Source organism: Aureobasidium subglaciale, assembly GCF_000721755.1.
Source record: "Aureobasidium subglaciale EXF-2481 unplaced genomic scaffold scaffold_39, whole genome shotgun sequence".
Classification (NCBI taxonomy): domain Eukaryota; kingdom Fungi; phylum Ascomycota; class Dothideomycetes; order Dothideales; family Saccotheciaceae; genus Aureobasidium; species Aureobasidium subglaciale.
Window position 1 is genome coordinate 43,902 of NW_013566956.1, and position 26,266 is coordinate 70,167.

General features: G+C 50.1%; 13 protein-coding genes across 13 annotated transcripts; 9 read left to right on the forward strand and 4 right to left on the reverse strand.

The window, feature by feature from the left end:
- Nucleotides 1–240: 240 nt before the first annotated feature.
- AUEXF2481DRAFT_44922 (uncharacterized protein) lies at nt 241–1,783 on the forward strand. Its single transcript, XM_013483623.1, has one exon. It carries the CDS (start codon nt 362–364, stop codon nt 1,577–1,579), a length of 1,218 nt encoding a protein of 405 aa, XP_013339077.1. The 5' UTR covers nt 241–361; the 3' UTR covers nt 1,580–1,783.
- A 141-nt stretch (nt 1,784–1,924) lies between these two features.
- AUEXF2481DRAFT_44924 (uncharacterized protein) lies at nt 1,925–3,032 on the forward strand. The gene has a single exon (XM_013483624.1). It carries the CDS (start codon nt 2,041–2,043, stop codon nt 2,632–2,634), a length of 594 nt encoding a protein of 197 aa, XP_013339078.1. The 5' UTR covers nt 1,925–2,040; the 3' UTR covers nt 2,635–3,032.
- A 235-nt stretch (nt 3,033–3,267) lies between these two features.
- Nucleotides 3,268–4,314, forward strand: AUEXF2481DRAFT_71123 (uncharacterized protein; the record flags this gene model as incomplete). Its single annotated transcript, XM_013483653.1, has 3 exons — nt 3,268–3,318; nt 3,508–3,688; nt 3,800–4,314. 3 exons carry the CDS (start codon nt 3,268–3,270, stop codon nt 4,312–4,314), a joined length of 747 nt encoding a protein of 248 aa, XP_013339107.1.
- A 999-nt stretch (nt 4,315–5,313) lies between these two features.
- On the forward strand, nt 5,314–6,053 carry AUEXF2481DRAFT_535703 (uncharacterized protein). Its single transcript, XM_013483666.1, has one exon. The coding sequence runs from the start codon at nt 5,479–5,481 to the stop codon at nt 5,863–5,865; it is 387 nt and encodes a 128-aa protein (XP_013339120.1). The 5' UTR covers nt 5,314–5,478; the 3' UTR covers nt 5,866–6,053.
- A 1,817-nt stretch (nt 6,054–7,870) lies between these two features.
- On the reverse strand, nt 7,871–9,348 carry AUEXF2481DRAFT_536164 (uncharacterized protein). The gene has a single exon (XM_013483667.1). It carries the CDS (start codon nt 9,160–9,162, stop codon nt 8,257–8,259), a length of 906 nt encoding a protein of 301 aa, XP_013339121.1. The 5' UTR covers nt 9,163–9,348; the 3' UTR covers nt 7,871–8,256.
- Nucleotides 9,349–9,767: 419 nt separating this feature from the next.
- AUEXF2481DRAFT_44928 (uncharacterized protein) lies at nt 9,768–10,649 on the forward strand. The gene is made up of 3 exons (XM_013483625.1): nt 9,768–10,102; nt 10,157–10,259; nt 10,380–10,649. The coding sequence occupies exons 1-3, from the start codon at nt 9,956–9,958 to the stop codon at nt 10,448–10,450; spliced, it is 321 nt and encodes a 106-aa protein (XP_013339079.1). The 5' UTR covers nt 9,768–9,955; the 3' UTR covers nt 10,451–10,649.
- AUEXF2481DRAFT_44930 (uncharacterized protein) lies at nt 10,269–11,048 on the reverse strand. The gene is made up of 3 exons (XM_013483626.1): nt 10,914–11,048; nt 10,588–10,835; nt 10,269–10,535 (listed from the first exon to the last, which is right to left on the reverse strand). The coding sequence occupies exons 1-2, from the start codon at nt 11,041–11,043 to the stop codon at nt 10,594–10,596; spliced, it is 372 nt and encodes a 123-aa protein (XP_013339080.1). The 5' UTR covers nt 11,044–11,048; the 3' UTR covers nt 10,269–10,535; nt 10,588–10,593.
- Nucleotides 11,049–12,033: 985 nt separating this feature from the next.
- AUEXF2481DRAFT_83821 (uncharacterized protein) lies at nt 12,034–14,806 on the reverse strand. Its single transcript, XM_013483658.1, has 2 exons — nt 14,757–14,806; nt 12,034–14,701 (listed from the first exon to the last, which is right to left on the reverse strand). Exons 1-2 carry the CDS (start codon nt 14,772–14,774, stop codon nt 12,125–12,127), a joined length of 2,595 nt encoding a protein of 864 aa, XP_013339112.1. The 5' UTR covers nt 14,775–14,806; the 3' UTR covers nt 12,034–12,124.
- A 156-nt stretch (nt 14,807–14,962) lies between these two features.
- On the forward strand, nt 14,963–18,063 carry AUEXF2481DRAFT_44933 (uncharacterized protein). The gene is made up of 2 exons (XM_013483627.1): nt 14,963–17,266; nt 17,323–18,063. Exons 1-2 carry the CDS (start codon nt 15,086–15,088, stop codon nt 17,938–17,940), a joined length of 2,799 nt encoding a protein of 932 aa, XP_013339081.1. The 5' UTR covers nt 14,963–15,085; the 3' UTR covers nt 17,941–18,063.
- A 583-nt stretch (nt 18,064–18,646) lies between these two features.
- Nucleotides 18,647–18,926, forward strand: AUEXF2481DRAFT_44935 (uncharacterized protein). The gene has a single exon (XM_013483628.1). The coding sequence runs from the start codon at nt 18,705–18,707 to the stop codon at nt 18,867–18,869; it is 165 nt and encodes a 54-aa protein (XP_013339082.1). The 5' UTR covers nt 18,647–18,704; the 3' UTR covers nt 18,870–18,926.
- A 2,216-nt stretch (nt 18,927–21,142) lies between these two features.
- AUEXF2481DRAFT_83824 (uncharacterized protein) lies at nt 21,143–22,124 on the reverse strand. The gene is made up of 2 exons (XM_013483659.1): nt 21,920–22,124; nt 21,143–21,868 (listed from the first exon to the last, which is right to left on the reverse strand). Exon 2 carries the CDS (start codon nt 21,862–21,864, stop codon nt 21,286–21,288), a length of 579 nt encoding a protein of 192 aa, XP_013339113.1. The 5' UTR covers nt 21,865–21,868; nt 21,920–22,124; the 3' UTR covers nt 21,143–21,285.
- A 496-nt stretch (nt 22,125–22,620) lies between these two features.
- On the forward strand, nt 22,621–23,217 carry AUEXF2481DRAFT_33820 (uncharacterized protein; the record flags this gene model as incomplete). The annotated part of the gene is made up of 1 exon (XM_013483618.1): nt 22,621–23,217. One exon carries the CDS (start codon nt 22,621–22,623, stop codon nt 23,215–23,217), a length of 597 nt encoding a protein of 198 aa, XP_013339072.1.
- Nucleotides 23,218–24,303: 1,086 nt separating this feature from the next.
- Nucleotides 24,304–25,497, forward strand: AUEXF2481DRAFT_9294 (uncharacterized protein; the record flags this gene model as incomplete). Its single annotated transcript, XM_013483610.1, has 1 exon — nt 24,304–25,497. The coding sequence occupies one exon, from the start codon at nt 24,304–24,306 to the stop codon at nt 25,495–25,497; it is 1,194 nt and encodes a 397-aa protein (XP_013339064.1).
- Between the last annotated feature and the right edge of the window lie 769 nt (nt 25,498–26,266).

Here is a 26,266-nt window from a genome sequence, read left to right on the forward strand (position 1 = left end):
CGGCTGCCTGAATGCAGTCGGCAACTCAAGTATGATATCCTGGAGCAAAGCATTTGGATGAGGGTCACCTCTTGTTCTTGTTCTTTTTCCTCCTCCTTTTCTTCCTCACATAGCTCTAGTAATGAATAGCATAGTCTCCTTCTCGAATGTTAAGACCAATGAACACATTACAGTTCCGATCAACAGGGAGTCGTATAAAACTTTGGTATGCTACGCATGGTAAGCATAGGTCAGCTGAGCGAGTTTGCGCTGATATGTGGATGACTCTGATTGGCGAGACCAATTTCAACGAGTGACCCCTCTTTTGACTACCTACGAGCAAAGATATACCTCCGACCTTCAGCATCGTCTAGCTGGATAAATGTCAACATTTCCGACCATCCAATACTACTACGACATCATGGACGTACAAAACAAAACCCCCACCGTCTCACAACGGCATCTCATGATGGACACGCCGAACCCACAAGATGCTGTAGCAAATCAGGAATCAAATCGCCTCACCCGCCTCTCCTCATGGTGGGCCACTCCACCTCCCTCGGACGAAACACCTCTATCCTTCAGCCTTTCCCTCCTACCCCCAGAGCTACGTCTACAGATATACACCCACCTCGGCACCCTTAGTGAGTCACGCGCAAAACGCTGTCTAGGCGTTTTCGTCACACATACACCTGCCAGTGAACTTCAGAGGCTTTTCTGCAAACGCCATGGCTTGACAAACACAAAAATTTTGGCCTCGACATGGCATTTTGAGTATCTGGAGCATGTCTTTCGAGTCTGGAGTTTTGAGCCCAGGGGTAAAGATTGTTATCTCAAGGATGCGGTGTTTGCAGACTATGCACGGGATTGGCCAGAAGATATAGGATTGCTGAGGAAAACGATGCGGAAACGTGTTTTTAAGTTTCCAAACGCGATGCAGAAATGGGTGGGTCTTGCAAAGGAGTATGGAGTTGATGATGGGATTGCGCCTGTGGGGGTTAGATTGTTCATTCCGAGCAAGGGGATGGGGAGGGCTGAGGAGTGGGGTCTACGTATCAAGGCTTGTCTCCAGACGCTGGTGCTACTTGCGAGGAGGTTGAGGGAAGGCAGAGTCAGATTGGTCCTCAGCTTCTTAGAGGGAGAGACTTGTTGTTGGTTCCATGAGCATAAACCTGGGAAGTATGGGAAACCTCAGAGGAGCGGACATCAACGCAGTACCACGGATATTGCCATTGTCATCGGGAAAGAACGTCGGGGTGGCGAGCAGCGGGAGATGTTCCTGAAGCGGAGTGTATTGTCTTTGAAAGAGACAGAAGGCTTTGGCGACAAGGACTCTGACGAGCGACTGCAATGGCAAGCAAACGCTACTGCCATCATCGAAGAACTCCTGGCATGGATTGACGAGGTGCAATCATCCTCCACAGGTGATCTCGAGCTTGCGAACCTACCCGACGACATTCTAGAAGACCACCTCTTCCCTCCGAGAGTAAAGCGAAGAGTTCTTGCTGGCTTGATGGCCATAGCTTTCGTACTCGCAGGCCTTTTGTGTGTCTGCTATACTAAGGTAATCTGTCGTCTTGTGGCTCTTGTGTCTGTGTAGTGGACAGTGTCTGGCGGACGTTTGCTTTTCGAGTAGTATATACCTCGGCGACACAAGCCTAGAGATTATTGCGTCTCCAGGTAACCACGAGAGTGACAGTGTTTCGGATCGGGATCGTGGTAAGATGTGAATGCTAAACTAGCTGAAGCAGAATTGCACTAGAAATACCACAATATACCGAATTATCACCTCGATGAAGCTTCAGGTTCGGCAAGAGTATACCCAAGAGCTGATCCCCGCCCACATACTTTTTCACTGAAGACGTTCTCGATCTTGAACATGGAGAGACATGCTCCTGTTTCATGGTGAAGGGAAGCACCCTGACCGGGTGTCGATGAGGTCATCCGAACAAACGCCGGCGCAACTTTCAGAGCAACAGAATTGTTCCAAGCATTGAACATTTCAATCTACAATCACGACATCCCTCTCTCACGCGCAATAAACCATTACATCACTCCATAATGGCAGTCCCCAAATTCGCACTCCCCGGCGACTCACTCGCACCCACATCCAACCACACACCCAGCACAGGCTCCCACGTCTTCGCCTCTACAATCCACGCCAGTCTCGCCGGCCCCGTCACCAGCGCCTCTGCCACCAAAAAGACACCCTCGCCCACAATCAGTGTCGCCTCTTCTTCAGAAACCGCATCCACCTACACAGCGGCCCTTCCCTCCGTAAACGACATAATCCTCGGCCGTATCACACGCACAAACCCGCGCCAAGCGACCCTCGACATCCTCGCCCTAGGACCTACAGGCACCCTCGTCCTGCGCGAGCCCTTTTCAGCAATCATTCGTCAACAAGACATTCGCGCTACGGAGATCGACAAAGTGAAGGTGAATGAGAGTTTCAGGGTGGGCGATATTGTGAGGGGTGTTGTTATTTCTTTGGGAGATGAGAGGAGTTATTTTGCTAGTACGGCAAAGAATGAGTTTGGTGTTGTGTTGGCTGTTTCCGAGGGTGGAGAGCAGATGGTGCCAGTCAGTTGGAGGGAGATGCGGGAGGTTAATGGTGGAAAGACGGAGTTGAGGAAGGTTGCTAAGCCCGTTTGAGAGGTTCACGAAAGAAAGAGCTGCAGACAACAAGAGTCGAGGATTGAGATGAGCTGAAGACTCAGAAGCTCTGCGAGGGAAAATAGTGCATGGCTCCCGACCACCCCGATGTTAAGCTACCAAGAGCACTAGAAACACCTTTCGGCGAAAAGGTCTCTGCGAGGAGCAGCACACTCCCCAACCATCAAAACATCCAGCCAAGATCTGGTTCAGCATCAGAAGATGGTAGTAGCAGACTACATACATTCGACCAGGCAGCAGCAGCATGCGATTCACATGGGTCATGCTGCGTCCACCAGAACTTGTACTTGCCCACAAGGACAATTGCTGGTCGAGCTTCCGTAGGCAAGAGAGAAAGCAATCTTTAATTTACTTCCACACCATTCATCCTTCCCTACTAGCCTTTTCCTTTCGTACCAGTGTTGCTTATACTTGCCAGCACGTTGCTCTCTTTCGGTTAATCCTTCGGTATGCTTCGGCAACTCGGCTTATCTCGATAGCGATCTGCCCGCTTCCGACCACAAGCTATAACAACCACCTATAACCAAAGCGTCAACTATATTGCAAACCTTCTTCGACTCTACATCATCTCCCTTGCTCGTCTGACAAGAAGGGCTCGAGACTGTATCACTCATGTTTTATGAAACAGGCACCGATCATGGTCTCCCCTACGATCCATTCAAGGTACGCTATCCCACTCGCATCCTTCCACCACACTTTTCTCTTCTCCATGACAACTCTCCTCTCTGTGGACTATAGCCTCTCTGTCTTTCCTGTCATATGTACCAACACGGTCTGTCTCTTCATTCCCCTTCAATTTTGTCAAAACTCTGTCCTATTCTCTATCAAAGGCCAATTCTGACAAAGACAAAGGCCTGCGTAGTTCCTCGACCCATTGGCTGGATCTCAACTCGCTCAGCAACAGGCATCGACAATCTTGCGCCCTACAGTCAGTTTACTAATCTATCGTTCGACCCTCCATATGTCATGTTCTCCTCAAATCGAACACCTGAAGGCAAACGCAAGGACACCGTGGTTAATGCCGAAAGCACTGGTATGTTTCTTTTTTGACTTTCTGCTACCCCTGCACAGACAGACCTACCCCCTCCCTGACCTTGACAAAGGATGGGAGAAGCATAGAGGAGCTCACAAATGTGATGACTAGGTTTCTTTGGCTGGAACCTGGCAACCTACAAACTACGAGAAGAAGTAAACATCACAGCACAACAACTCGATCCCTCAGAAGACGAATTTACTCAGGCAAAACTTGAAAAAGAAGAAGCAAAGAAGATCCCAGTCTCTCTGGTCAAGGAAAGCCCTGTGAGGTTTGAATGTGCTTTTGATAGGGTCATAGAATTACCTGGAAACCCACCTATGGGAACAGTCGATATTGTATTCGGCAAAGTCCTAGCCATACACATCGACGATCAAGTCCTTACAGATGGAAAGATTGATATCAAGAAGACAGAGCCTATAGCCAGATTAGGCTATTATGAATATGCATGCATCAGGGAGACTTTCGAGATGAAGATACCGGGGACTAACAAGGCGTTGCTTGATGGACTTGAGGGTAGCAGTAAGGCGAACAGGAGTTTAGAGAAAGAGAGAGGAGAGCAGGAGGTCAAGGGCCAGCTCAAGAGGGCACAGAGTGCTGGAGCTGGCGAAGAGCTCAACGCCTGACCAGCAGTAGCGACGCTTCTATTCTCCACACATGATCTTGTCTCTCCCTGTTGAAACAAGTCCTAGACAACAGATGTCGAGCAATCGCGCGTCCTTGTCAGAGCCTGTCGCTCTCCTAAACTTTCACAACGAACTCCTCCGTCAATACCTACCATCGGACAAGTCTTCTCGCGGTGAACCGACATGAAACCTCATCTATGTTTTTCCAACGAAGAAGGCCAATCGATGATGAGACCCCAACTGTCCCTATCTAATTTTTTGCAGAAGTTGCATTGGCCGTCGCTTCATACAAGACCGCAAGTGCCTCCCTAGTCCCGTTGATAATTTTGAATCTATGCACGACTGACACTATGCACAGATATTAGTCAACGACAAACCCGTCCGTGGTCTAGGCCTCGTTGGCAGGTTCCCTCTGGTGCATGCGATCAAATGAAAATCAACTCATTTCTGCTGTTTGCTTATGAGTCGACGCCAGAGTCCTAGATTATAGGAATAGCTGGTGCAAGTCTCTGCTAACCTCTTTTTTTTTTTTGCCTCTTCAAATGCCGCAAGAGAAGACTGTTATACAAGATATCATGGATGCTCGAGTCCTCACTCGCATTGTTGTTATCTCTGATACTCATGGAGCCGACCTTACCAATGGCGCATCGATGGCTGCCGATGTAGTCATACATTGTGGCGATCTTTACAGAGCAGTCCAAGCTTGATGAGTACAGACAGGCGATCCGATTTACTGAAATCTGTTAATGCGTCTATTAAGCTCGTAATTGCTGGGAAGCATGATTTCGCCCTGGATGACACACTATACCAACAGAAGCTGATCGAAGCACATCTAAAGCCACCACAAGAAGATGAGGCCGTAAGACAGACATACGGGAGTTTCGGAGAGGCCCAAGCCTTGATTGAAGCAGAAAGAGACGCAGGCATCATTTTCCTGTCTGAGGGTACGCATAATATCCAACTCGTCAATGGCGCTTGTCTGAAAGCTTACGCAAGCCCTTTTACACCATCCGACGACAATAACTGGGGCTACCCCCAGGACCCCCCCCATCCCAGCCAGGTCTGGAGCATCGAGGAGGGCACCGATATCGTAATCACCCACAGTCCGCCCAAAAGGAGTCCTAGATCTCAGTCGCACGATAAAAGTCTCGAGCCGGATGCTCGATGCCTTTCGCCACTGTAGCAAAAGCGCGCCCTTTGATGCATTGCTTTGGGTCATATCCACGAAGCCTGGGGTGCGAAAAGTGTCACATGGCGTGGCGACCAAGCAAGCGATCTACCTACCCATCTCCACGGAAAATTGACGGTAACAAGTCCGAGGTGCTCCAGAGTCTTGCTAAACTACGAGGTGAAAGGCTTGATGCGCAAGAAAACCCGCAACTTAAACAGGCGTTGGATGATAAGGAGGACAGGGGGTATTGTTTTGCTACGCCGAGGCTGCAGCGAGGTATACAGACATTGTTCGTCAATGCTGCCATTCAAGGTGCAGAGACAGAGAAACAACAGATGCCGTGGCTCGTCCAACTAGACCTCCCTAGAAGTAAAACATGATGGAAAAATGTGAGAGACAACAGCAGCAGTTACAAATTATTTCCAAATACTACAGTCTATCTCGACGTCTATTCTCACAGTTACTTAGCGATGTGCTAGGCGACAATATCCAGTTGACCTTGATTAAGCAGCGAGGCCTCAACGGTCTTTGCGAATTCAAGCATCCCATTCCTAAACGCAATTATTTCAGCATGATTTCGACGACAAAAGTGCTCCAGGAAAGCGCGACTATGCGAAACCTCGTTCCGAACCGAATTGTAGAGTTACTCAGGCTCTAGCGGGAGGCGTAGAAGCAGCCCGAATGTGTATCGGTCTGCCAGATGATGATTAGCCTGCTCAGACGTGTGGAGAGTGTTATTTCGTAGACTCGTGAGGATGGTGACGAAGGAGAAAATGGTCAGTGGTCCGACGCAATGTGCAATCACTTTCAAGCTGCCCACGTGCGGAAAAACTCGAAATTTGCTCGATTACGCTCAAGTTGCTGGGTCACTGTCGTTTTCAGTGGACACAAAGTACGATTTGGAATCGCCTGCCATTTTCTGGGGAGAATATTGTAAACATCTCGGATTCATTGTTGAGCCGAGATGATAGCTGTGGTCATGCACAGTACATTTGAGAAATCAGATATTGCTCAAGGAGAAAGACCATATCTCGAACTCCCAGCGACGAAAGCCGGAAGCCGTAAATCGTTCCTGCATACCGACAGGGGGTGAGACCGTTAGGTTGATCTTGTGCTCTCCCTTTCATGAGACGTGCTGTACAAGTTTAGGTGTTGCAAGCTAGCTCCACATCCAGTGTGACCGTCTTGCTCAAGTATCATGGCTGCTTCTTCAGCAGTCTTGCATATCCGATTGCCGTAGCACCTGGCCCATGGAAGTGTAATTTCATTCCAAAATTTTAGCTGCGAGGCCGTCAAGCCACATGGTTTGATTCGTTCCCAAAGATAAACATGTCGTTCTCGACTGTAGCGATGCAATCCTACGATAAGAGGGAACTTAAATGTATATGCGGCCAGATATACAGGCTAATGGAGAATTACTTGAAGAAGGACTTTGCCTGGGCTCACGGACGTGGAGAGCTCAGTCAGAGTCTGAATCGTGGCCTGTAGCAGGTGTCGAGGCGAGAAGTGCCCGGATAGTGTAACACGTATGCCAAGAGATGCAAGAGTGCCGAACACGCCTAGGCTTTTGGCAAGAGCAATCCACTGCAAAAGGCGTTTGTGCAAGATTCGATGGGCGAATTCCCAGCTACTCGAGAGCCTAAGAGGCTCTGTCTTGGAATTGAATATCTTCGGCCGCCACTGCGGGCGCGAACGAGTATATCCTCAGTGTGAGGGAACGAGTCTCGAAGAATGTCCGGAGGTACTCAACTCGGGAATCCGTCTTTAGTATACTATGTGATAGTGTTGGTGAATTCTCAGGTGAGATGATTTTGTAAGGTTTGTAAAGTAGAGTGATAATATCTTCTTTGGTACGGTCGGTCAAGGTTGTCTCTAGATCGGCATATCGTTGAGACTCTTGCCAGAGTATTGTATCTTTCCAAATGATGATGCGCAATTCAGGTGGGAGCCGGGAAAAGACCTGAAGCGGACGCTGAGAGACCATATGATCACCCGACATGCTGAGTGGCAGATATTATTCGGTGGGACAAGCAGACGGACAGAGAGATTGAAGAAAAATTGACACCAGGTTCAAAGTGCGGAAAGTTCATGACATGCAACGATGAGTCAGAGCTGGGTGCAAAAGACATGCAACTCAAAGCCACTCATAGAGTGCCGGTGATAACATGCTCGCTCAGAGTGTCGTATTCTCTAATACCACCCCGGCTTGGTCTTCGAAAATCTGACATTTGGTGTTTGTAGCTCCGGAAGCTTTTGAGAAACAAAGATCCTCCGTAACCCATGTGCTGAACTTTGTCACGTTCCTAGCTGTCTTGAGACACAGTGATTTCAGCAGTTGCACCAACGTCGTCGAGATTCGTTATTTTGTGATCTCTCTGCGCGAGCGCTGTTGATCCAGAGATAACTGTGCATACCTGCAGTCAGTCGTTGCCTTACAGTCATGAGGAAGGAGAGTCGAATCTGCCCGGTTGCTTCCTCCCCGTATGCTGAGCTCTGTCACTTTTCCAGCTTTCACAAGACACAGTACTTTTCTCAAGTCTGCGCAATGTCGATGGGTACGCTATTTTGTGGTCTCCCTGGACGAGCTCTGTGATCCAGATAGGACTATGCCTTTCGACAGCCAGTCATTGCTCTACAACCATCAAGAGGGAGAGCCGAATTCGCTTAAGCTTCAGGCGAATCGATCGACACTCGGAAAACGACCTTGCCTGACATCGGTGTCGGAAGGAGCGCAGTAGTGGTCTGGAGAGGCAAATAATGGGATGTGACCCTTAAGCTGCCTCTCCTAGCAAGCCCCTTGGTTTCTGAGCTCTCGGAATTTGATCTTTGCAGGCCCCGAAGCCTTTTGGTTTTGGTTGTAGGTCCCTCATCACTTTCAACCAAAACTCTAGCTTCTCGCGCATCGTTTCCCGGGTCGCTTCCCACCACTGTCGTCGTTCATTTCGCCATGCGATTTCGCGGTCTTTCACGCTTTCCATACCGGAGGCTCGGCATGCACCAAGCACTCTGTCCGTGCCTCGTTGACGACCTTCCCAGTCAGATATCATGCTTTTGTCGAAATCCCTCCATGAGCCCCTCTCGTCGCCAATGACGATGTTCAGCGTCATAAGGTCCTCGTCTTTGGGCGTGATAGTCCAGGATTCTCCTACTGGCGAGAATAGTGGTGGGGACTTTGTCGGTCGTCTAAGCTTTACTCGCAGTACCAGCACACCAGATTTGATCCTTTCGGCGTTACGCAGCATTATTAGCCAGTCCAGGAGCTTCTTGAGCAATTCTCCATCGGGTTCCTCAATGGCAAGACCCATCCTCCGCACCATGTGCTTCTTGCTGCCAAGACCCTTGATAAAGGAGCTTATGAATTTGCAGGCCGACTCGGTGAGACTGGTGACAATAATATCCTGGACGAATTCATTGCTGCTGAGGAACATGTCGAAGCCTTCGTCGGACAGTTGGCGGCAGGTATTCAAGATTGGGTGATCGCGTGCCGTGATGGCCAAGACATCCGGCACCTTCGTCTTCTGGGTCGCAGGCGAGGGTCGCATGCAAAAGTCGTGAATATAGAATGCTGGAGCACAGCGTGCCGTCTTGTGGCGAGATGGACCGAGACCTACGAGAACATAGCTGTATATGATATCCCGTATCTCTCTCGGTAGTGATAGAAAGAGTGATTTGTTCATGCTTGTGACCAGGGTATGATTATCCAGCTGCAAAAGGTCAATCAAGACATGGCAGAAGTGCTGCAAACATATATAAGCTATAAAGAATTGACTTCTCCTATTACCGAAAACTCAAATCGTCTTATTATCAGTCAGGTGCCTGTTTGCACTTGTCTTACATTGACGGATGGAGGAATTCATCGACGGGCATGCCAGATAGAGTGTGTGCAACGCTCCGATATCGATACATGGGGTAAAAGCCGCATACAAAAATCACAGCTTGGCCACTCCTTTGGGCGAAGGATTGATTGAACGTCTAGCCGATTGCATCAAGGCTGTAAGACGTTGCGACCAGGAGCAAACGGCATGGTCCAGAACGGATGCGAGCGAGCGCTATCTCGCAGCAATTGATAGGCCAAAAGGCACTTGGGAAAGGTACAACGCCAGGTCGTGACGATAAGCAAACAAACTATGATGTCCGCTGTGTGTTAGGAGAACAAAACGTGAGTGCGGCCGGATGGGGAAAGAGAGTGTCCATGACGTGAAGTGCTTTGAGCCGAGGGACGGAGTGCCTTCCTCAGCTGTGCTGGAGATTGTTTCCGTGCTCGTAAGTTCACCACTCAACGCGTCAACCTGACAGAACGCGTCTTCTCCCAAATCTCGTGCCACGAATTCGCCGCAGAGCACCTCAGACCAACACAAGCCATACCAATCACTCATATCACGTCGCTGCAGATCAATAATCACCCGAATCTCGTCACTCATATCAAAACACTTCACCTTGCCACAAGCGATCAACCCACACAAAACCGCAATGGCCGAACAAACACCCCGCATCAACGCCTCCATCCTGGAGCAGTTCACCCACCGCACAGTCCGCATTCTAGGCAAAGTCACACAACTCAGAGGCGAAGAAGCCACCATCGATGCCGGCGGTCAAATCAACGTACACCTGAACAGAGTACGTCTTGCTTTTCACTGCTTGGCATACGAACTCCACTGACACATGATACAGGAAGCACATCTCACAGTCAACCACGCAGTTGAGCTCATCGGAAAAGTACAAGCAGACTTGAGCGTCCGCGTCCTCACAAGCACAGATTTTGGAGAGAATATCGGTATGCATCGGTCTTTTGATTTTGTGTTCTGTTCTTCTGCTGTCTTCTTCCTCTGCTGTCTTGTTCTGTCGTTCTTCTTGTTGTTACATCTTTCAGTGGCTGACGATGCCTGCCTTGCAGACTTCTCACTGGCTGATGCTGTGGTCGATGCCACGCACCGTCACAGCGAGATCTTCTATTCGAAAGAGTGATTGATTGATGGCGGTATAGAGTGATGGTCTGTTGCTGGACCGAGGGAAGGATGCGCTAAGCGCAAGAGTGACGGTATGCTGCCGTCTATAAGCCATTAGCATACTGTATCAAATGAGCTATAATCCACATCACTTACTGTTGCCTAGCATCTACCGCATTGGCAAGGACCATTGACGGCTGCAGTAATGTATAGCATATGGCTATGCACAGCAAACTTCTTAGTCGTCAAACGACCATTGACATGGCCGTAGACCTGATAGTCTCCAGCAGGAATACCACTGCGAAGTCGTGGACCGCTAGGACGCGGAGACCACCAAACCTCGTAACCGACATGAAGGTCCAAAAAGTCGAACCTAGCATTGACCATGCCGCCGTAACGACTCGCTATACACACACGCTTAAATTAGCTTATGACCATTTCAAAGCAACATGTGTACACGCATAGAAAATATATAAACTTACTCCACTCGGCACTCAAGATACCCAAGAAATGCTGGAATCTGGCATCGCCGGGCATTAGATGCACCCATTGAGCTCCTCTAGGAGCGATGGTATGTCCACCATCGCTACCGGGCCATCCGGATGGCATCATTGGCCATAGTGCTGGTTGTGCTGTTGCTGCCATCGTCGAGGTACGGTTTTTATACGAAAACGGTTAGCGCGTCTCGCTTGGAAGTGTGGCGCTGTGGCGCAAACATACCGCCACAGCCCTGTGAGCGCCAAGAGCTCGGGGTCCACGACAATACATTCATGTAGACTATCACTTTTGAGAGCTATTGATGTTGTATATTCATTTACTATTGTGGCTAGAAGTGTGTGCTATAGTTATGTGTATAACTGAACAGTAGTACTAGGAAATCAATAGAAAGTATTCTCTCCATTGTCGTAGCTAAGAATGTGGATTTTGTTCATGCCTTTTTACGGCCCTGTTTTGAGCTAGTTGATGTCGCCGGGATACTGTCAAAAACCTCAATGTCGGGGGCTCTCCGGCCATGATGTTGAGGTAGTTAATTATGTTTGTGCCTTTTTACAGCCCTATCATGACCTTGGTATTCATGTTGAGATGTCGTCGAGATGTCGTCGAGATTTCAATATCTGGGGCCTCCAGCCATGACAATCAGTATTCCGAAGTTGTTCTTGCCTTTTTACAGCCAAACCTATGCTCGACAACGATGTTGAGATGTTGGTAGGGGAACATGGAGCGTGACTGACAGGGCACGTGGAGCCTGGCTTTTTCGACGTTGATCTCAATACCAAGGCGTGGGAAGTCGAATCTGTTCTTGCAGTTTTACAATCCTACTTTGATGTCGAAAGTGGTGATGAGGAGCTATGAGGGGCGTATAGAGGGGCAGTGATGAGGTACATGGAGACAATCGTTCGCTTATGGATCTCAGCGATAGTAACCAGACAATGTCAAGCCTATCGAAATGCAGAAGCGAATTCAAGATCTGAAGCGTTTTTGCTGAGATGCCATGATCACGAGCATTCAGCCATGTCACCAAGAATGTCAAATCGGTTCTTGCCTTTCCACAGCCCTTTGCAAACACGACAACAATGATGGAGAGACACGAGAATCTGACTTCAAGAAAGGCAAAAAAACTCCATATTCCCGATCCCTATGCAATAAAAACACATCTTTTTCAATGAGATGGAGAAAGAAACAACTAACAAATCTACTTCTTACCCATCTTCTTCTTCAACCTCTTCTCACCCCTAACATCCTTCTTCATCCTAGCATCCACCATCTTATATTTACCCTTGACACCACCAGGTCTACCTTGACCACGATGCTTACCCTTTCCAGCAACGATAACCTGAACAGGCTTTCTCTTCTTCGTCTTGCCTGCTCTAGCCATAATTCTCGAAATATTATTCGCCTTGTCTTTCTCACTGACATCTTCTGATTCGGCAAGAAGTGCAGATTTACGCTTAAGTTTCTCCAGTTTCTGGGCAGCGTGTAATTGCTTGCGAGCTTTGGCTTCACGGACCTTCTTGATGGGACGAGCGTTGAAAGCACGCATTTTCTCCTTGATGGCATTTGCAGCTTCTTTGGTAATGGGACGATGGGGTTTTGAGTTTTTGCCTTCGTCGTCGAGGAACCATTCGGGTAGGCCGTCTACATCGCGAAGGGAGTATTTGTTGAAATTGTCGTCGAGGAGGTCGTGTTTTGTCTTTTGGCCTGTTGCGAGTTGGTGGGCTAGTGTCATTGCTTCGGCTGTGATGATATCGATATTGGGGCGGCCGTTTTTGAGAGGGATGGCGTCTTCGTCTTTGTCCCATTGGGATTGTGTGTTTTTTACCATTTCGAAGCCGCCATCTGATGAGTCTGTTTCGTAGGCTGCTTCTTCGGCGGCGAGTTCGGCAGGTGTAGGAACCTTTGATTTCTTGGCCTTTTCTTTCTTTTCCTTGACGGGTTTCGCGATCTTGACTGTCTTCTCGACCTTGGTTGGCTTCTCGGCCTTGAGTGGTGGTGAGGCGGAGCTGGAGTCCATTTCGATACCACTGTCCAAGTCCTTGACCTCCTCCTCATCTTCTAGACCATCCAGACCGTCAATGTCCTTGAAGAGATCCTGCTCGAAGAAGTTGGCGGCGCGCTTGGTGAGACCGTTTGCAGGAGCCGCAGTGTTGTCGAGATCGGTGACCAGTTGAGCAGGCTCCTCCTCATCATCCGAGTCGCTGTCGTATTCGATCTTAGGAGCATCATCGTCGCTGTCGGCCTCTTCATCGTTGGAGAAGCCCTCGAACTCGCCATCCTCGTTGCGCTCCTTTCTTGCCTTCTTGGCGCGCATCTTAGCATCTCTTGCCTCACGCTTCTCCGTGTATTGGTTGTACATCATGTCCAGCTCGCCCTCAAGACCATCACCAAGCTCGTCATCGGTGTATTCGATATCAAACTCGTCGTCTTTCTTCTCGGTGGGAGGTACAACCTGCATCTTGCCCTTTTGTAGCTTTCCAGTAAGACCAGCCTTGTCGACAGCCTTGAGCTGGAACATGGCGTCCTCACCATTGGGACCAGCCTGCTCCATACCGATTTCCATGGGTGTTGTCATGTTCATCTGGAGACGAATGATCTCCTTCTGCTTCTTCTCGTTATCCTTGCGACGAAGCTTTCTTTTGTCCTTGCTCAGACCATCCTTCATCTTTTGCAACTCTTCTTGTAGCTTCATCTCCTCGTCCATGCTTTCGACCTCAGCGTTCTCCTCATCATCTGCTGCCTCAGCTTCCTTCTTTTCGGCCTCGGTGGCCTTTTTGTGATCAGTGGACTTTGTAGAGAAGCCAAAGCGTTCACGGACTTGGAGACGCCACTTCAGCAGAAGTCTGAACTCCTTCTTTCCAAGGACTTTCAAGTCGTTGCAGCAAATGCGAACTTCTTCGGTGGTCTCTGGGAGTTTGTCGATTGTTGCAAGGGCAATGTCGCCGTTTCCAGATTGGTTGAAAGTAAGCTTGTTCATACCACCAAGGATGGCGATAGGGTCTGTTGTCTGGATAAAGTCGCTGACGGGGACTTCATGGTACTGTGTCCAATCACCCTCATCGTAACCCTCTCTCTTTCTCTTCTTGACCTCGGGGTTGAAAACCTTGGCCTCGTTGTTGGGAACTGCATCCTTGACTTCAGCAAATGCGTAGTGGGGGTCGAGGAAACGAGGATCGAGATTCTTGGGTGCTTTGTAGCCACGGCAGACGTAGAAGGTTTCGGCGGAGACGTTACGCGACGATGGGGGCTTGGTCTGCTCGACCTTTTCGAAGAGTTGCTTGAAAGTCCACTCGAGCTTTGCACTATCCTTGGAACGGAAGACCTTTGTGACAAAAGTACCACCGGGACCAAGGAAGTCGCAGGCAAGGCGCAGAGAGTGCAAGACGAGCTCGTTCTGACTGAAAGCATCTTGAACCCAGGCGGTACCAACGTTGGGCGCACCGTCGTGGATGACGGTATCGGCCTTCCAAGTCTTGAGGTGCCCACGAATGATAGCGCGAGTCTTGTCGGTGGTAATGTCTCCCTGGAAAGTGATTGTTTTCGGGACAGGCTTGATGGGAGCCAGATCAACACCAACAATCAGAGACTTGATGGGCATAGTCTCTGCGGCGACTTGCAGCCAACCACCAGGAGCAGCACACAAATCGATCAGACATCTTGACTTTTGCAGGAAACCGTACTTCTTGTTGAGTTGAACGAGCTTGAAGGCGGCACGCGAACGATAACCCTTCTCTTTTGCGAGGTAGTAGTATTTGTCCAAACGGCCTTTGCCGTGCTGGGGAGATGTGTTAGTCGGACAGCATGACGGCAGTGCAATTGCGAACGCGAACCTTCTTCTCAATGGCCATTTCTGCTTGATTTGAATCGGCAAGAATGCGCGATACAAAAAAGTAGTAGGGTGGAAAAATTAAAGTCTCATCGGACTTTCGCCTGGCAGGCCGCAAGGGCCGTGCACGCTTCCCCGACCTTTGAATCTCACCGCCTGCCAGCCACGGGCGCGAGTCGTGCATTCTGCCAATGACGATCGTCAGATGTTGGCAATGTCAGTTGACTGGAAATGGCTGGGAACGCGGAATAAGTTGGCGTAGCCTCACTCACTTGTTCTGTTTGCACTCTTCTCCCATCCACGCGTACACGACTCGCTTACACCCTCCTCGCCATGGGTCCAAGGCGAAAAAAGACCAAGCAATCAGATGCTCAGGACGGCCCCGACAGTACACAGTCCGATAACACTCTACCGCACAAAACCACACCGCTACAAACCGATCAGGACAAAGCACAAGGCTCTGGGAGCGAAAAACCACTGTCCAACCTGAGCCAGTCATCAAACACCTCTAGTTCGCCAGCGACTCCGACATCCACAGCAGACAAGCGAGGCAGCTGGTACAAGGGCGGGTCCTGGCGGTCCAAAGCCAACCCTGTTGCTCAAGCCACTCATGAGAGTATCTCAGTTGCTGGAGGATCCACCAACGACTCGCTGGCGGATAGCCCCAAGTCAGGCGGTCGCTATGTACATCCTTCACTACGCCGCAGTTCAAAGTCGATACCCACCATCTCGTCCGAGTCCATCAACGCGACAGGCAGCAACGCCAAAACAGACAAGCCTGCCTTCTTCTCGGACAACCTCAGGAAATCAAGTACCGACTTTAAGAAACCACCCATTAAGGAGCAAGGTGAAGACACCAAGAATAGTAACGAGGACAAGTTGGATCGGGTCGAGCAAAGAGGCGTTAAGACGGATGATACTCAGGTCAAGGCTGCTGCGACGACTTCCTCGACAGCAGATTTGAAGCCTCTACCCAGAGACACCAGCGTTCAAGAAACACAACAAATTGCACCCGACGCTCCACTGCCACCAGAGCCGACCCAAGATACAGCTCCTGGCTGGTTCGGAGGATGGTGGTCAAGACCTGATGGTTACACAGATCACTCTAAGATGGTGAAAGCGCAGGACGACCGCGAGGAAGCGTCAAGCACACCTTTGCCCTCAACTCCCGAGCAGACTCCTGCCCAAGATGCAAACTTGACTGTCGAATCCATTAACATCAATGATACAATGCACCCTACCCGTAGTGTGGGTACCACTGCATCATCGCGTAGCTGGTTTGGACTGTGGAGCAATGCTCAAAACCAGCAGCAATCCGAGCAGCAGACCCCAGACACTCCTTCAAAGGACACCTCCCCAGACCCACCTTCCACCTCCATCGAGCAACCTGCGAAAGCTACAGAAGCCACAGTCAAAGAGTCAGTAGTGCCAGAACTCAAGCAAGGAGAAGAGACACCGCAGAACAAATCATCTGGTTGGGCCTTCTGGTCTCGAGCCCAAGAGAAGGATGAGAGCGACACTCCCAATGGTACCCAGCGTCAGGTCGGAGAACTTGCTGTCGCAGACACTCCGTCTCAATCCCACCCAGAAGCTGCTCAGTTCAACGAGCAGCGCCAACAGAAAGCAAAACCGACGAAGCTCGCCCTGTCAGCCAACAACAATGGTAGCACTACGTCGCTCCCGGCCGCAAATCAACCACAGGTGCCCCTGAAAGACACGGCTAAGACGCCTGACACAAACAAGACTACGGTCGATGTCAAATCAGTCAAGTCACAAGCACATCCCAACCTGGTCATTCCCAGCTTCGACGAAAGCTACTCGGCTGAACACATCCCCTCGTACAAAGAGCGCTTGACTACCTACGTTGCCTCTACTCTACGACTTATTGACACACCCGCCGCTCCCAAGCACGTCTCAATCACGCCTACCCTACCGAACATCAAGAACGCCATTGCAATCGGTATTCATGGCTACTTTCCTGCTCCCTTGATTCAGAAAGTTCTCGGCCAACCCACCGGAACCTCGATTCGTTTTGCCAACTACGCATCCACTGCTATCCGTGACTGGGTCGAGACCAACCAGCCAGACACTCCTTGCGAAATCGAGACCGTGGCTTTGGAAGGTGAAGGCTTCATCGCAGATCGCGTAGCTACCCTGTGGAAACTCATGCTGAATTGGCTCTCGCACCTTCGTCAAGCTGATCTCATCCTCGTCGCCTGTCATTCACAAGGTGTTCCTGTTGCCATCATGCTTGTTCACAAACTTCTTCAATTAGGCTGCCTGTCTCCTCATGCAAAGATTGGTATCTGCGCTATGGCCGGTGTGAATCTTGGTCCTTTTGCAGACTATAAATCTAGATGGCTAGGTGCAGGTGCTGCGGCAGAGCTCTTTGAGTTTAGCAGGCAAGACAGCAGGGTCAGTACGGAATACAAGGCTGCTCTTGATGGTGTACTTCGCCATGGAGTCAGAATCACCTACTGCGGTAGTATTGACGATCAACTTGTTTCTCTCGAGGTATGTTGACTCCTTCTTCTTGGATTCACTGTGAACTAATTCTCTGTCCGAAAAAGTCATCTACCTTCACAACACTCACACACCCTTACGTCTACCGCGCCATCTTCGTCGACGGCCGTCTCCACGCCCCGAACTTCCTCACGCATCTCGTCGGCTTCGCCCTGAAGTTGCGTAACCTAGGCATCTCAGACCACGGCCTAATCCGCGAACTCTCCCTCCCTCTGGCAGGAAGTCTATACGGCGGAGAAGGCCACTCACGCATCTACGACGACCCAGCAGTTTACACCCTCTCCCTCCGCTTCTGCCTCGAAACCTCCACCCTCCCCGCCCCCACCACCCCACCCACCGACACAACATCCGCCCGCTCATCCCGCGCCGGCCCTCCCTCCTCTGTCTCTGCAGCCAACAGTTTACGCAGAGGCAGTGTTTCTTCCCACACTATCCCTGGTATCGCACCAGTCTTTGCCGAGTATGAAATCCCGGCTTCTGGGAGTAATTCGAATCCTTACTTTTTACCCTGGGCTCTAAGGGGTATCTTGGAGGAAGAGAGGGTGAAAAGTGAGATGGAGGTACAAGTGCAGGAATTGGTAAAGATGTTTGAGGAGTGGAGGCCGAGTAGTAAAGTACTCAAGGATGTCAGGTTTAGACTTGAGGGTGTGAGGAGTAAATTATAGGGTAAAGGCTGGGTGGAAAAGATGGGTTTGGGGGTTTTGACACATTTAGCGATGGCGTTTTTTTTTTTGTTTTTTGGCAAACTTTTACTTGTTTCTTGACGGCATAAGGAAGCCTTTTTTTTTTATACAGGAAGGGTCAAAACATACAGAGACTACAAAAAATGGATGATTTCCGAAATGGGCGCTTTTAGCAAAGCCTAATTACCAATACATATATACAGCCCTTCCACAATCGCAAAACGATCCCGTTTAAATTCAGCACAGACATGTTCTAAGCATCAGGAAAACGCAATGTGAATCGAAAAATGATAGAAGAAAGTTCTAGGGTATTACATTGAAAACTCTTCCTAATGCTCTGCCGATGTAATGTGGGATATAGTGGAGGAAAAATCAGAAAACAGCCTTTTTTTTTTTTGGCTTCTTGGGTTATCCATTATGATTGTGATCTATGCTCATGCTCATACCGCTGTTGCGTAATGTATTAAAAATGCTGTGGTAAGTTATGCTCCTTGCAGTATGTATTCCCTCCTTCTCCCGTCTCCTTTCTGCTGAATGTTGTCCCAAAACGCCGGGATGAAAACAACGCCATGGACCCAATCCCAAACTCCATAGACCCAACCCAGAATCTCTACGCAGAAAGAGAAACCAAAGCAAACAAAGGAAAGGAAAGGAAAATATCAAGTGTAGTCGACCTCTTTTGTTGAGGTGTATCGTTGTGGAGGTGTGTTATTCTTGATGTATGTCGTTATTGAGGTGTTTTTTTAATGAGGTGTGTTGCTGTTGAGGTGCATTTTCATTCAAATACGTCTTCGTCAGGTGTATTGTCGTGGAGGCATGTCTTCGTTCTCGTCGTGGTTGTCGTTGTTTTATTCATCCCCATCACCTCCGCCCCTCAGGCTCATCACCCTACTTCCCATCACACCTCCTAAGCATAGCGGCCATTTTCTTCATAGAAGGGTGCTATGAAGGCAAGAAACTCTTCTTCGCCAAGTCGTACCTGCTCAAGACGTTCTTGCTCACGTTGCTCTTGCTCTTGCTCCTGCTCATGTCTTTGACGACGGGCTTCAGCAGCACGGGCGAATTCTGCGAGTTGAAGCTGCTCGAGTAGTGCGTTGTACTCTTCATCAGACACGGCGGCGGTTCTTTTGGGCTCTTCAAGGCGAGCGGTGAGGGTAGGGGTGGTCATGATTGTTCTAGTGGGATTGGGGACGGCGGTGGTGGTGACGGAGGTAGGCTTGTAGTCGTCTTGAGTGGTGGGGTGATCGTGGACTTCAAGCTGTTGATCGGACATCTCGGCATCCATCTCGGGTGCAAGTAGGTGCAAGTAGACGCGGGTCAATTCTGAGGGCTCCCTGCTCGGGGTTCATATCGTTTGATGTATCGCTATTGTTAGTATCCATCTCGGTGGGAGTGTAGTAAAGCCCTTCGGGAGCTTGATGCTCAACGTGCATGTGGTGGAACAGACCGGCATGGTCTAAGAAAGCGTTGCCGCAAATGTTGCAGCCGTAGTTGTAAGCCTCGGATTCGTCAAGAGTGATGTGGAGATGTGTGCCTTCGAATGGTCCAGAGCTTGAGCCCTCCTCTGCAGGAGTCTTTTGAACCTGAGAAGGGCTCATGGTTGCTTGGCCATCTGCGGGATGAAGGACGAATACAGGGAGAGGAACTTGGCCAGCCATGCCCGTGTTGTTGCCTTTTCTGTTGCCGCGCTTCGTCGGGCTGCCATCTCCAGAAGATATACGAACACGACCAATCTTCTTGGCCTTCTTCTGCAGGTTGTGAACATCCCTGTAATGACGGGACAATCCCCAAGCCCGAGCAAAGGATTTTCCACATCCAGCGCCGTTCTCAAAAACATAGTCGCAAGAGTAAGAACGTTCGCCAGTGTGCTTGAGCATGTGTTGGTCAAGATTGGCTTGACAGGTTGCCACATGGTCGCATTGTGTACATGGCATCTTTTTTTCTGCCTGATTCTTCTTGCCCCATACAGAAGTGTTGCGAGGGCTTGACGTGAAGTCCGTACGGGTGTCGCCTGATGCCGGATACATATCTTGATAGGGCATGGTGACAAGAGTGTCAGGGTACTGAGGAGTAGATGAAGGAGTCGGAGGCCATTGATATGGTCCGGGCTGAGGAGTGACTGGAGAAGTAAGCTCGGAGACCTGTGGTGGGAGTGTGTAGCCAGGAAAGTCTTGTCGAAAAGGACCGTCGAAGCCTCCAGTGGTCGTTCGCTGTCCATCAAAGTCGGGGTCATTGGTCATGAGGCCCGTAGTTGTGGGTAGAGAGTTCGAGCCATCGAAGCCATTCAGAACTTCATATGTTCTGTCGAAGGCTGAGTTGGTAGGTGCGGAAGGACTCATCGAGCCTTGGGAGTCTTCGTAGAGCGTAGAGGTGTCTTGAGTACGGAGCAGAGGGTCCGATACGAATTCGCCAGGTGTAAACGGCGCGACGAAAGGGTTGTTGAAGTATGGACCAGGATGGACGTAGGTCGGGAAAGGAAGTTGTTCAACGGAGTTTTGAGGAGAGTCGTAGACAGGACCATCATACATGTCCATGTGGATAGGAGTGGTAGGGTCGACCATCATCTCGTTCTGGAGCGGCACAGCGTACGAAGGAGATACAACGCCAGGGTACAAGAGTTGTGGGTCAATGGTGTCGTCGGGTTGTTCCATAAGATAGTCTTCACCAGGCTGGAAGAAGTGCTGGCCACCGCCGGCAGACATGATGTGTTGAAGTGTTTTGTGTTGTGATAAGAAGTTCAAGGTCTGACAAGAGTTGAGTTCAGGTACTGAGGTTGATGGGTCAAGATGGTTGTGTTGTTGAGAAGAGTTATGAGCAGATGAGGAGTGGACCTGGAAGAATATGTATGATCTTGAGGCGTGTTATTTTGACGCGTTCGCGCCCTCATCTGGCCGCCGCCGCCGGGTTGTGCGTGTGTGAGAAGATGGAAGCCCAATTGGAAAACACGTAAGGACTCAGTAGACTCGAACAAAGCCATTGTAAGGGTTGAAGCATCATCTCTTTGTGCTCGGTGTTCTTCTTACTGCTTCTTTGTCTATGGAGGTGTCTGTGATGCTGCTCTGTTCGTTGGTGAGCCCGAATTAGGTATCGAGTTTCGCGCGGTCAATCCCACCTTGAATATCTTTGCGGAGGCATATTTGCGCAAAATTGCAAGCCTCGAAGCATACATGGATTGAGTGGGAATGTTGCACTTTGTTGTTTTGATGGTTTTTAATGATTTTTGACGATCTGACATGGAACTTGATTGAAGGTGCGGGAAAGGACAAGGATGATGGTACAGAAGAGGTGCTTCATTCGCAAGATGTCTCAGTGGAGTAAGACAACATCTCATTGTTGAGATACTCGACCACGAGCAGTGCCGCGTCTGCGATCGGGGAATGTCTGACCCGTGGTGGTGCCAGGGCGAACAAGATTGGCGCCTCTTCTTCGCTGAGTCTGACGATAGGAACGTCGTTCTGCGGGTGTCTGCCAGAGAGTGCCGACTTTTGTGCCTGCAGCGTCCAGATCATCGTACGGGCGGAGCTTCAAGGTAGCGCGCTGCTGGCGCGTCATGGCGGCACGCGTTTGCTGGATGGCTTGTTGTTGTGCGGCCAAGGCTGTGAGTGAAACACCGCGTACTGATTGATGGAGATAACCGCTTGTCGTAGCGGATTGGGTGCTGGGAACGGTAACAGATGACGATTGAGGGCTTATGGTGTCGTTACCGGCCTTATCTCCGTCAGGGGAAGGAGACTGAGCGTCGAGATCTGGCTGAGTGGTAGATGCCTGAACTGCGTCCTCCGTCTTGTCTTCTTCGCTCTCATCCCCCCTGTCTGAGCCTGCTGTTGCCCAGTAGTAGTCTGCCATCTGCAGCAAGTGCAAGGCGGCTTCCTCAATTTCTTTCTTCGCATCCATTGATGAAGACATGACGCTGCTTGGATTAAAGAAGGAACAGGCGGCTTGGACTCGATGGCGTACTTACAAGTTTTGCGTGTATTCGCGCGAAAGGACGTGCGTGATGGACTGGAAAGCTCGAGACGAATCCGTTGTTGTGAAGCAAGCCTCGATATCTACGCCGCAGCCCTGGGCGTCCACCCTCGTTCGAATCTCGTGTTGGTGAACAACGACATCATTTTTCGAGTGAGCCCTGGCCCACGCTTCGAGATACCTACCTTCGACAGCAATATCTTGATCCGCTGCAAGAATTATATCTTAGATGCGGCGTGTAACACCGAGTGCGGCGCCCTCACCCTACTTCGAAATAGACCTACTAAACCACCCGAGCTTGCTCCTGCTCGCTGGACATTGCCCACACGCGGCGATGTTTATGAGGCATCTTGACACCGACATTTTGCTACAAATCTCTTGCAGTGGACAGTGAGTTATAGTGTACTCCAGACCAGGACCTGCGTGATTCGAGTGTGCGATGATGGAGTGGGTCAGTATACAATGACCTTACGTTGACGAGGAGTAGTTGTTGCTCCGGGATCTGGTATACCGCGTAGCTTGAAGCACGTCCAACCAGCCAACCGCGGCACAAATTGCTTCTTATCTCGCGTGTCACCAGAATAACATCCCTTCTGCCCGCGAAGGTTGAGATAGAATGTAGAGGTGCTGCACTCATGTCAAGTACAGCTCTTGATCGCTCTTTCTCATACCTACTTGTCGACAAAACGAGACCCCATGTCGTCCATTGTGCAGCCCGCCTCTGCCTTCCTCGCATTACCAGCTGAATTGCGCAATATCATCTATGCGCTCATACTTATCGCGCCTTCACACGTAGTTCAGTCACGTCGCATAGCAACAAGAGGGCTGTGCTCAGACTACGTCCTCCCACCTCTCAAACTCAGTCCAGCGATTCTGCGAACATGTCGGCAAATCCATGATGAGGCGGCTAGCATCCTGTATGGCGCCAACCAATTTGCGTCACATCCATCGTTACTCACTGCACTGCCGTACCTGATGAGCCCACGGCAGCCCATTACAGAAGGGCCAGGCAGATGGAAGATCAAGCGTTGGTACATCTATTTGCGTCTCGACGTGGATCCAAGATTCACTGCAAAGCAGTTGGAACACGCCTTTTCTGATGTTGAAGAGCTGGAAATTGAATACTTCCAACCAGCATACGGCTACGGCGATGACAGCACTCTGAAGATGTTCGAGGGCATTCGTGGTGTTGGCACAGCAAAAGTCGTTGGCGGCAGCGGTTGCGACGCAGAGTACGCAAGATCGTTGGAAAGGATGCTTATGAGTCCCAAAGATGCTGTTTGTCCATCCTGAAGGAAGCATTCAGGAGATTCAGCTTTCCAATAGCGGGAATATGGATCGCGATATGCTCTTAGGCGATGCTACATCGGCCGAAAAGCGCCTTGCCCTCGTCTTCGGTTGGAGATCTTGCCAATGAGACGTCGCGTACTATTGTCTTGACTTTGGATACGAAGGGCACAAACTCTTAGCTCCTCAGCAAGAAAGTCGCTCCGACTCCTGAAGGAGGACAATCATGACTTCATCATGTAACGCCCTCGCTTGGCAGGCTGCCTCTTCACACAGCCGAGCAGCTCCTTAGAACATCGGATCAGCCCAAAACTGGCCCATACAGCCGCCAAATATCAACACACCATGTTGCACCAAGGCTATACACACCCAGATTGGGTAAGCCGGCTTACGCGTCTCACAGCCTCATTATTCCGAGGGAGGAAGAGCTTTCAAGCTTGCTGCGCTTTCATCCGATCGCAAAGTCGAAAGTATATTTCACCATCACCGGTTCAGTCCAATCATGTTGGATTCCCCGCATTCCTCCGGATTTATCCTTCTGCGGGGTTCGTTCCGAGTTGCTAGCGCACGATGATGTGACAGTCGAGATAATTTTCATCCCTTGGAGTTCTGAAACAGCTCCCAAGACGCAGTGCGCGAATTTGGCCTTCAGTAGAGATGGCAAATCGAAGTCCGCGGAATCATGGTAAAATGCACGAATATCGCTTTGGAATGTCTCTCGGACCCGCATATCTGCTCCACAGAACGGATACAGTCCAAGGAGTCTGGATGCACAAGTACCAATGCTCTCAGGGTCCGTGGAGAGCTAAGTCCCCTGCACCTGTATGTTACCAACAAACCTTAGCGCATATTGCGTAGCAGTTCAGGCAGTTTCCACCTTGCCACCTATCCTGCCATGGCTTGTCACGCGCAAACGGCTGCCATACAGGATGCATGATCCGCGGATGGCCAAGGACAAGCCAAGTCGAGCTCTCGATCATGAAAAAGCAGACATATAACCCCCTCATCTGCCTCGAGTAAGTCGTGCGAGTAGAGCTCTAAACCTTTTCATCCTTTTCCAAAAGCTCCATCCATTTGATATCATATCTCATCATGCGTTTCCAAAACATTGCCCCTCTTGCTCTTGCAGCATTTGCTTCGGCACAGAACACCACAGAAGGTGGTAACATCACCACTGGTGGAAACATCACCACATCGACCAATGGAACCGTTCCTTTGGCCAATCAGCAGCTCAACTCTTTCTGGACTCTGCTTCAGCAATTCAATCTGTTGAACAGCTTCAGCAGCCTGTCGAATGTTACTGTTCTCGCTCCTAGCAACAATGCTTTGGCCGCATTGAACTCCTCTGGTGTTGCTCTCACCTCTGAGCTTGTCCAAGCATTGATTTCATACCACACCCTCAATGGTACGATCTTGGCTTCTAACATCAACAATGTTACCTCCGCTTTCCCTCACACACACCTGACCAACCCTGCATTCTCGAATGTTACCGGTGGGCAAGTAGTCGAGGCTATCTTGGTTAACCAGACTGCCTACTTCTTCAGCGGGCTCAAGAACAACGTCTCTGCCACCGAAGTCAACCTCAACTTCACCGGTGGTGTCATCCACATCGTCGACGGTACCCTTACCATCCCTGGCAACCTCACCTCCACCCTTACCAACTCCAACCTGACCGCTCTGGCCGGCGCTGCTACTGCCCTCAACCTCACATCCACTCTTAGCAACCTGCACGATGTCACCATCTTCGCTCCCAACAACGACGCCTTCCAGGCTGTCGGCGACGCACTCGCCAACGCCTCGACCACCGAGCTGACTTCAGTCCTCGGCTACCATGTCGTCAATAACAGCGTTCTGTACAGCGCTGACATCCCAGAGGGTGAGACCGTCGTTCCCGCCTTCCTCGGCGGTAACATTACCGTCCAGAACATCAATGGCAGCTACTACGTCAACTCTGCCAAGGTTGTCAACCCTGACATCCTCTTCTCTGGTGGTGTCATCCACGTCATCGACAGACTTCTCAACCCCAACAACACCGTTGCTCACAACGCTACCGACACTGCATCTTCATCTACCACTTCTCAGGCTTTCGCTGGTGTTACCACCAGAGCTTCCAACGTCCCCTTCACTTCTGGTCAGGCTACACCTACTTCTGGTAACAACGCTCAGAGCAGTGCTACTACCGGTGCTGCTGCCACTTCTACTGGTGCTGCCAACGCCTTCCAGTCCGGTGCTGTTGGTGCTATGGCCTTGTTCGGTGGTATCGGTGCTCTTGTTGCCAACTTGTAAACGGATTATGCTTGGAAATCAGACCATTAGTTATGTAATCAACTCGGCTACCACGAGTCATGACATTCGTTGTATTGAACTCAGTCAATTGAGGTTCAGAGAAAAGACAATGCCTGCTCTCCATGGTTGATCGTGCAGTTTTTGAAAAATTATTGTTCGTTCCTGCAGCCATCATTTCCACATGCTAGTGATTCAGGAATCTCAAGTTGAGACCGAGCAACGAGGCCCATGAGATCCGCCTACTTGTTGTATTTCCCTTGCCCTCCTGCTTAGTACTCCCTGCTGCAACTCAAGCTATCCATTCTCCTTGTGCACGCATGAGTTACAACTCCAGAGACTCAGGTCATGGACGTCGTGTGTGTCTAGGCTCCATCCCGGACTATATAGATCGAGAGGAGAGACTGCAGCCAAGGTCGACATTGAGAAAATCTAGGCTGAGTGATGAAGCGGATGTTCAATTGCTGTTTATGGTTAGGGTGTGGTGTGGGAAACTGGTCTCGTGAGTGAACCGCGAAATGAAGCCACTCGCGTTAAGGGTCAAAATTGAGCTGTGGAAAAGCAAGGATCCATTCGATTGATAAATCAGCAAGCTTGGGGTATGGCTACCAGTACCATTTAGCCTCATGTCATTGTTAGTCAGTGATATACAGGTCAATGTAGTAGCTTAGGGGACGACCCTGGTGGTACTCGTATGACGTAGCCCGCCAAGATCTGGACAGAGGCGCGATCTGTTTCGCATCCACGGTGATGGTCCCCTTCACTGAACCGT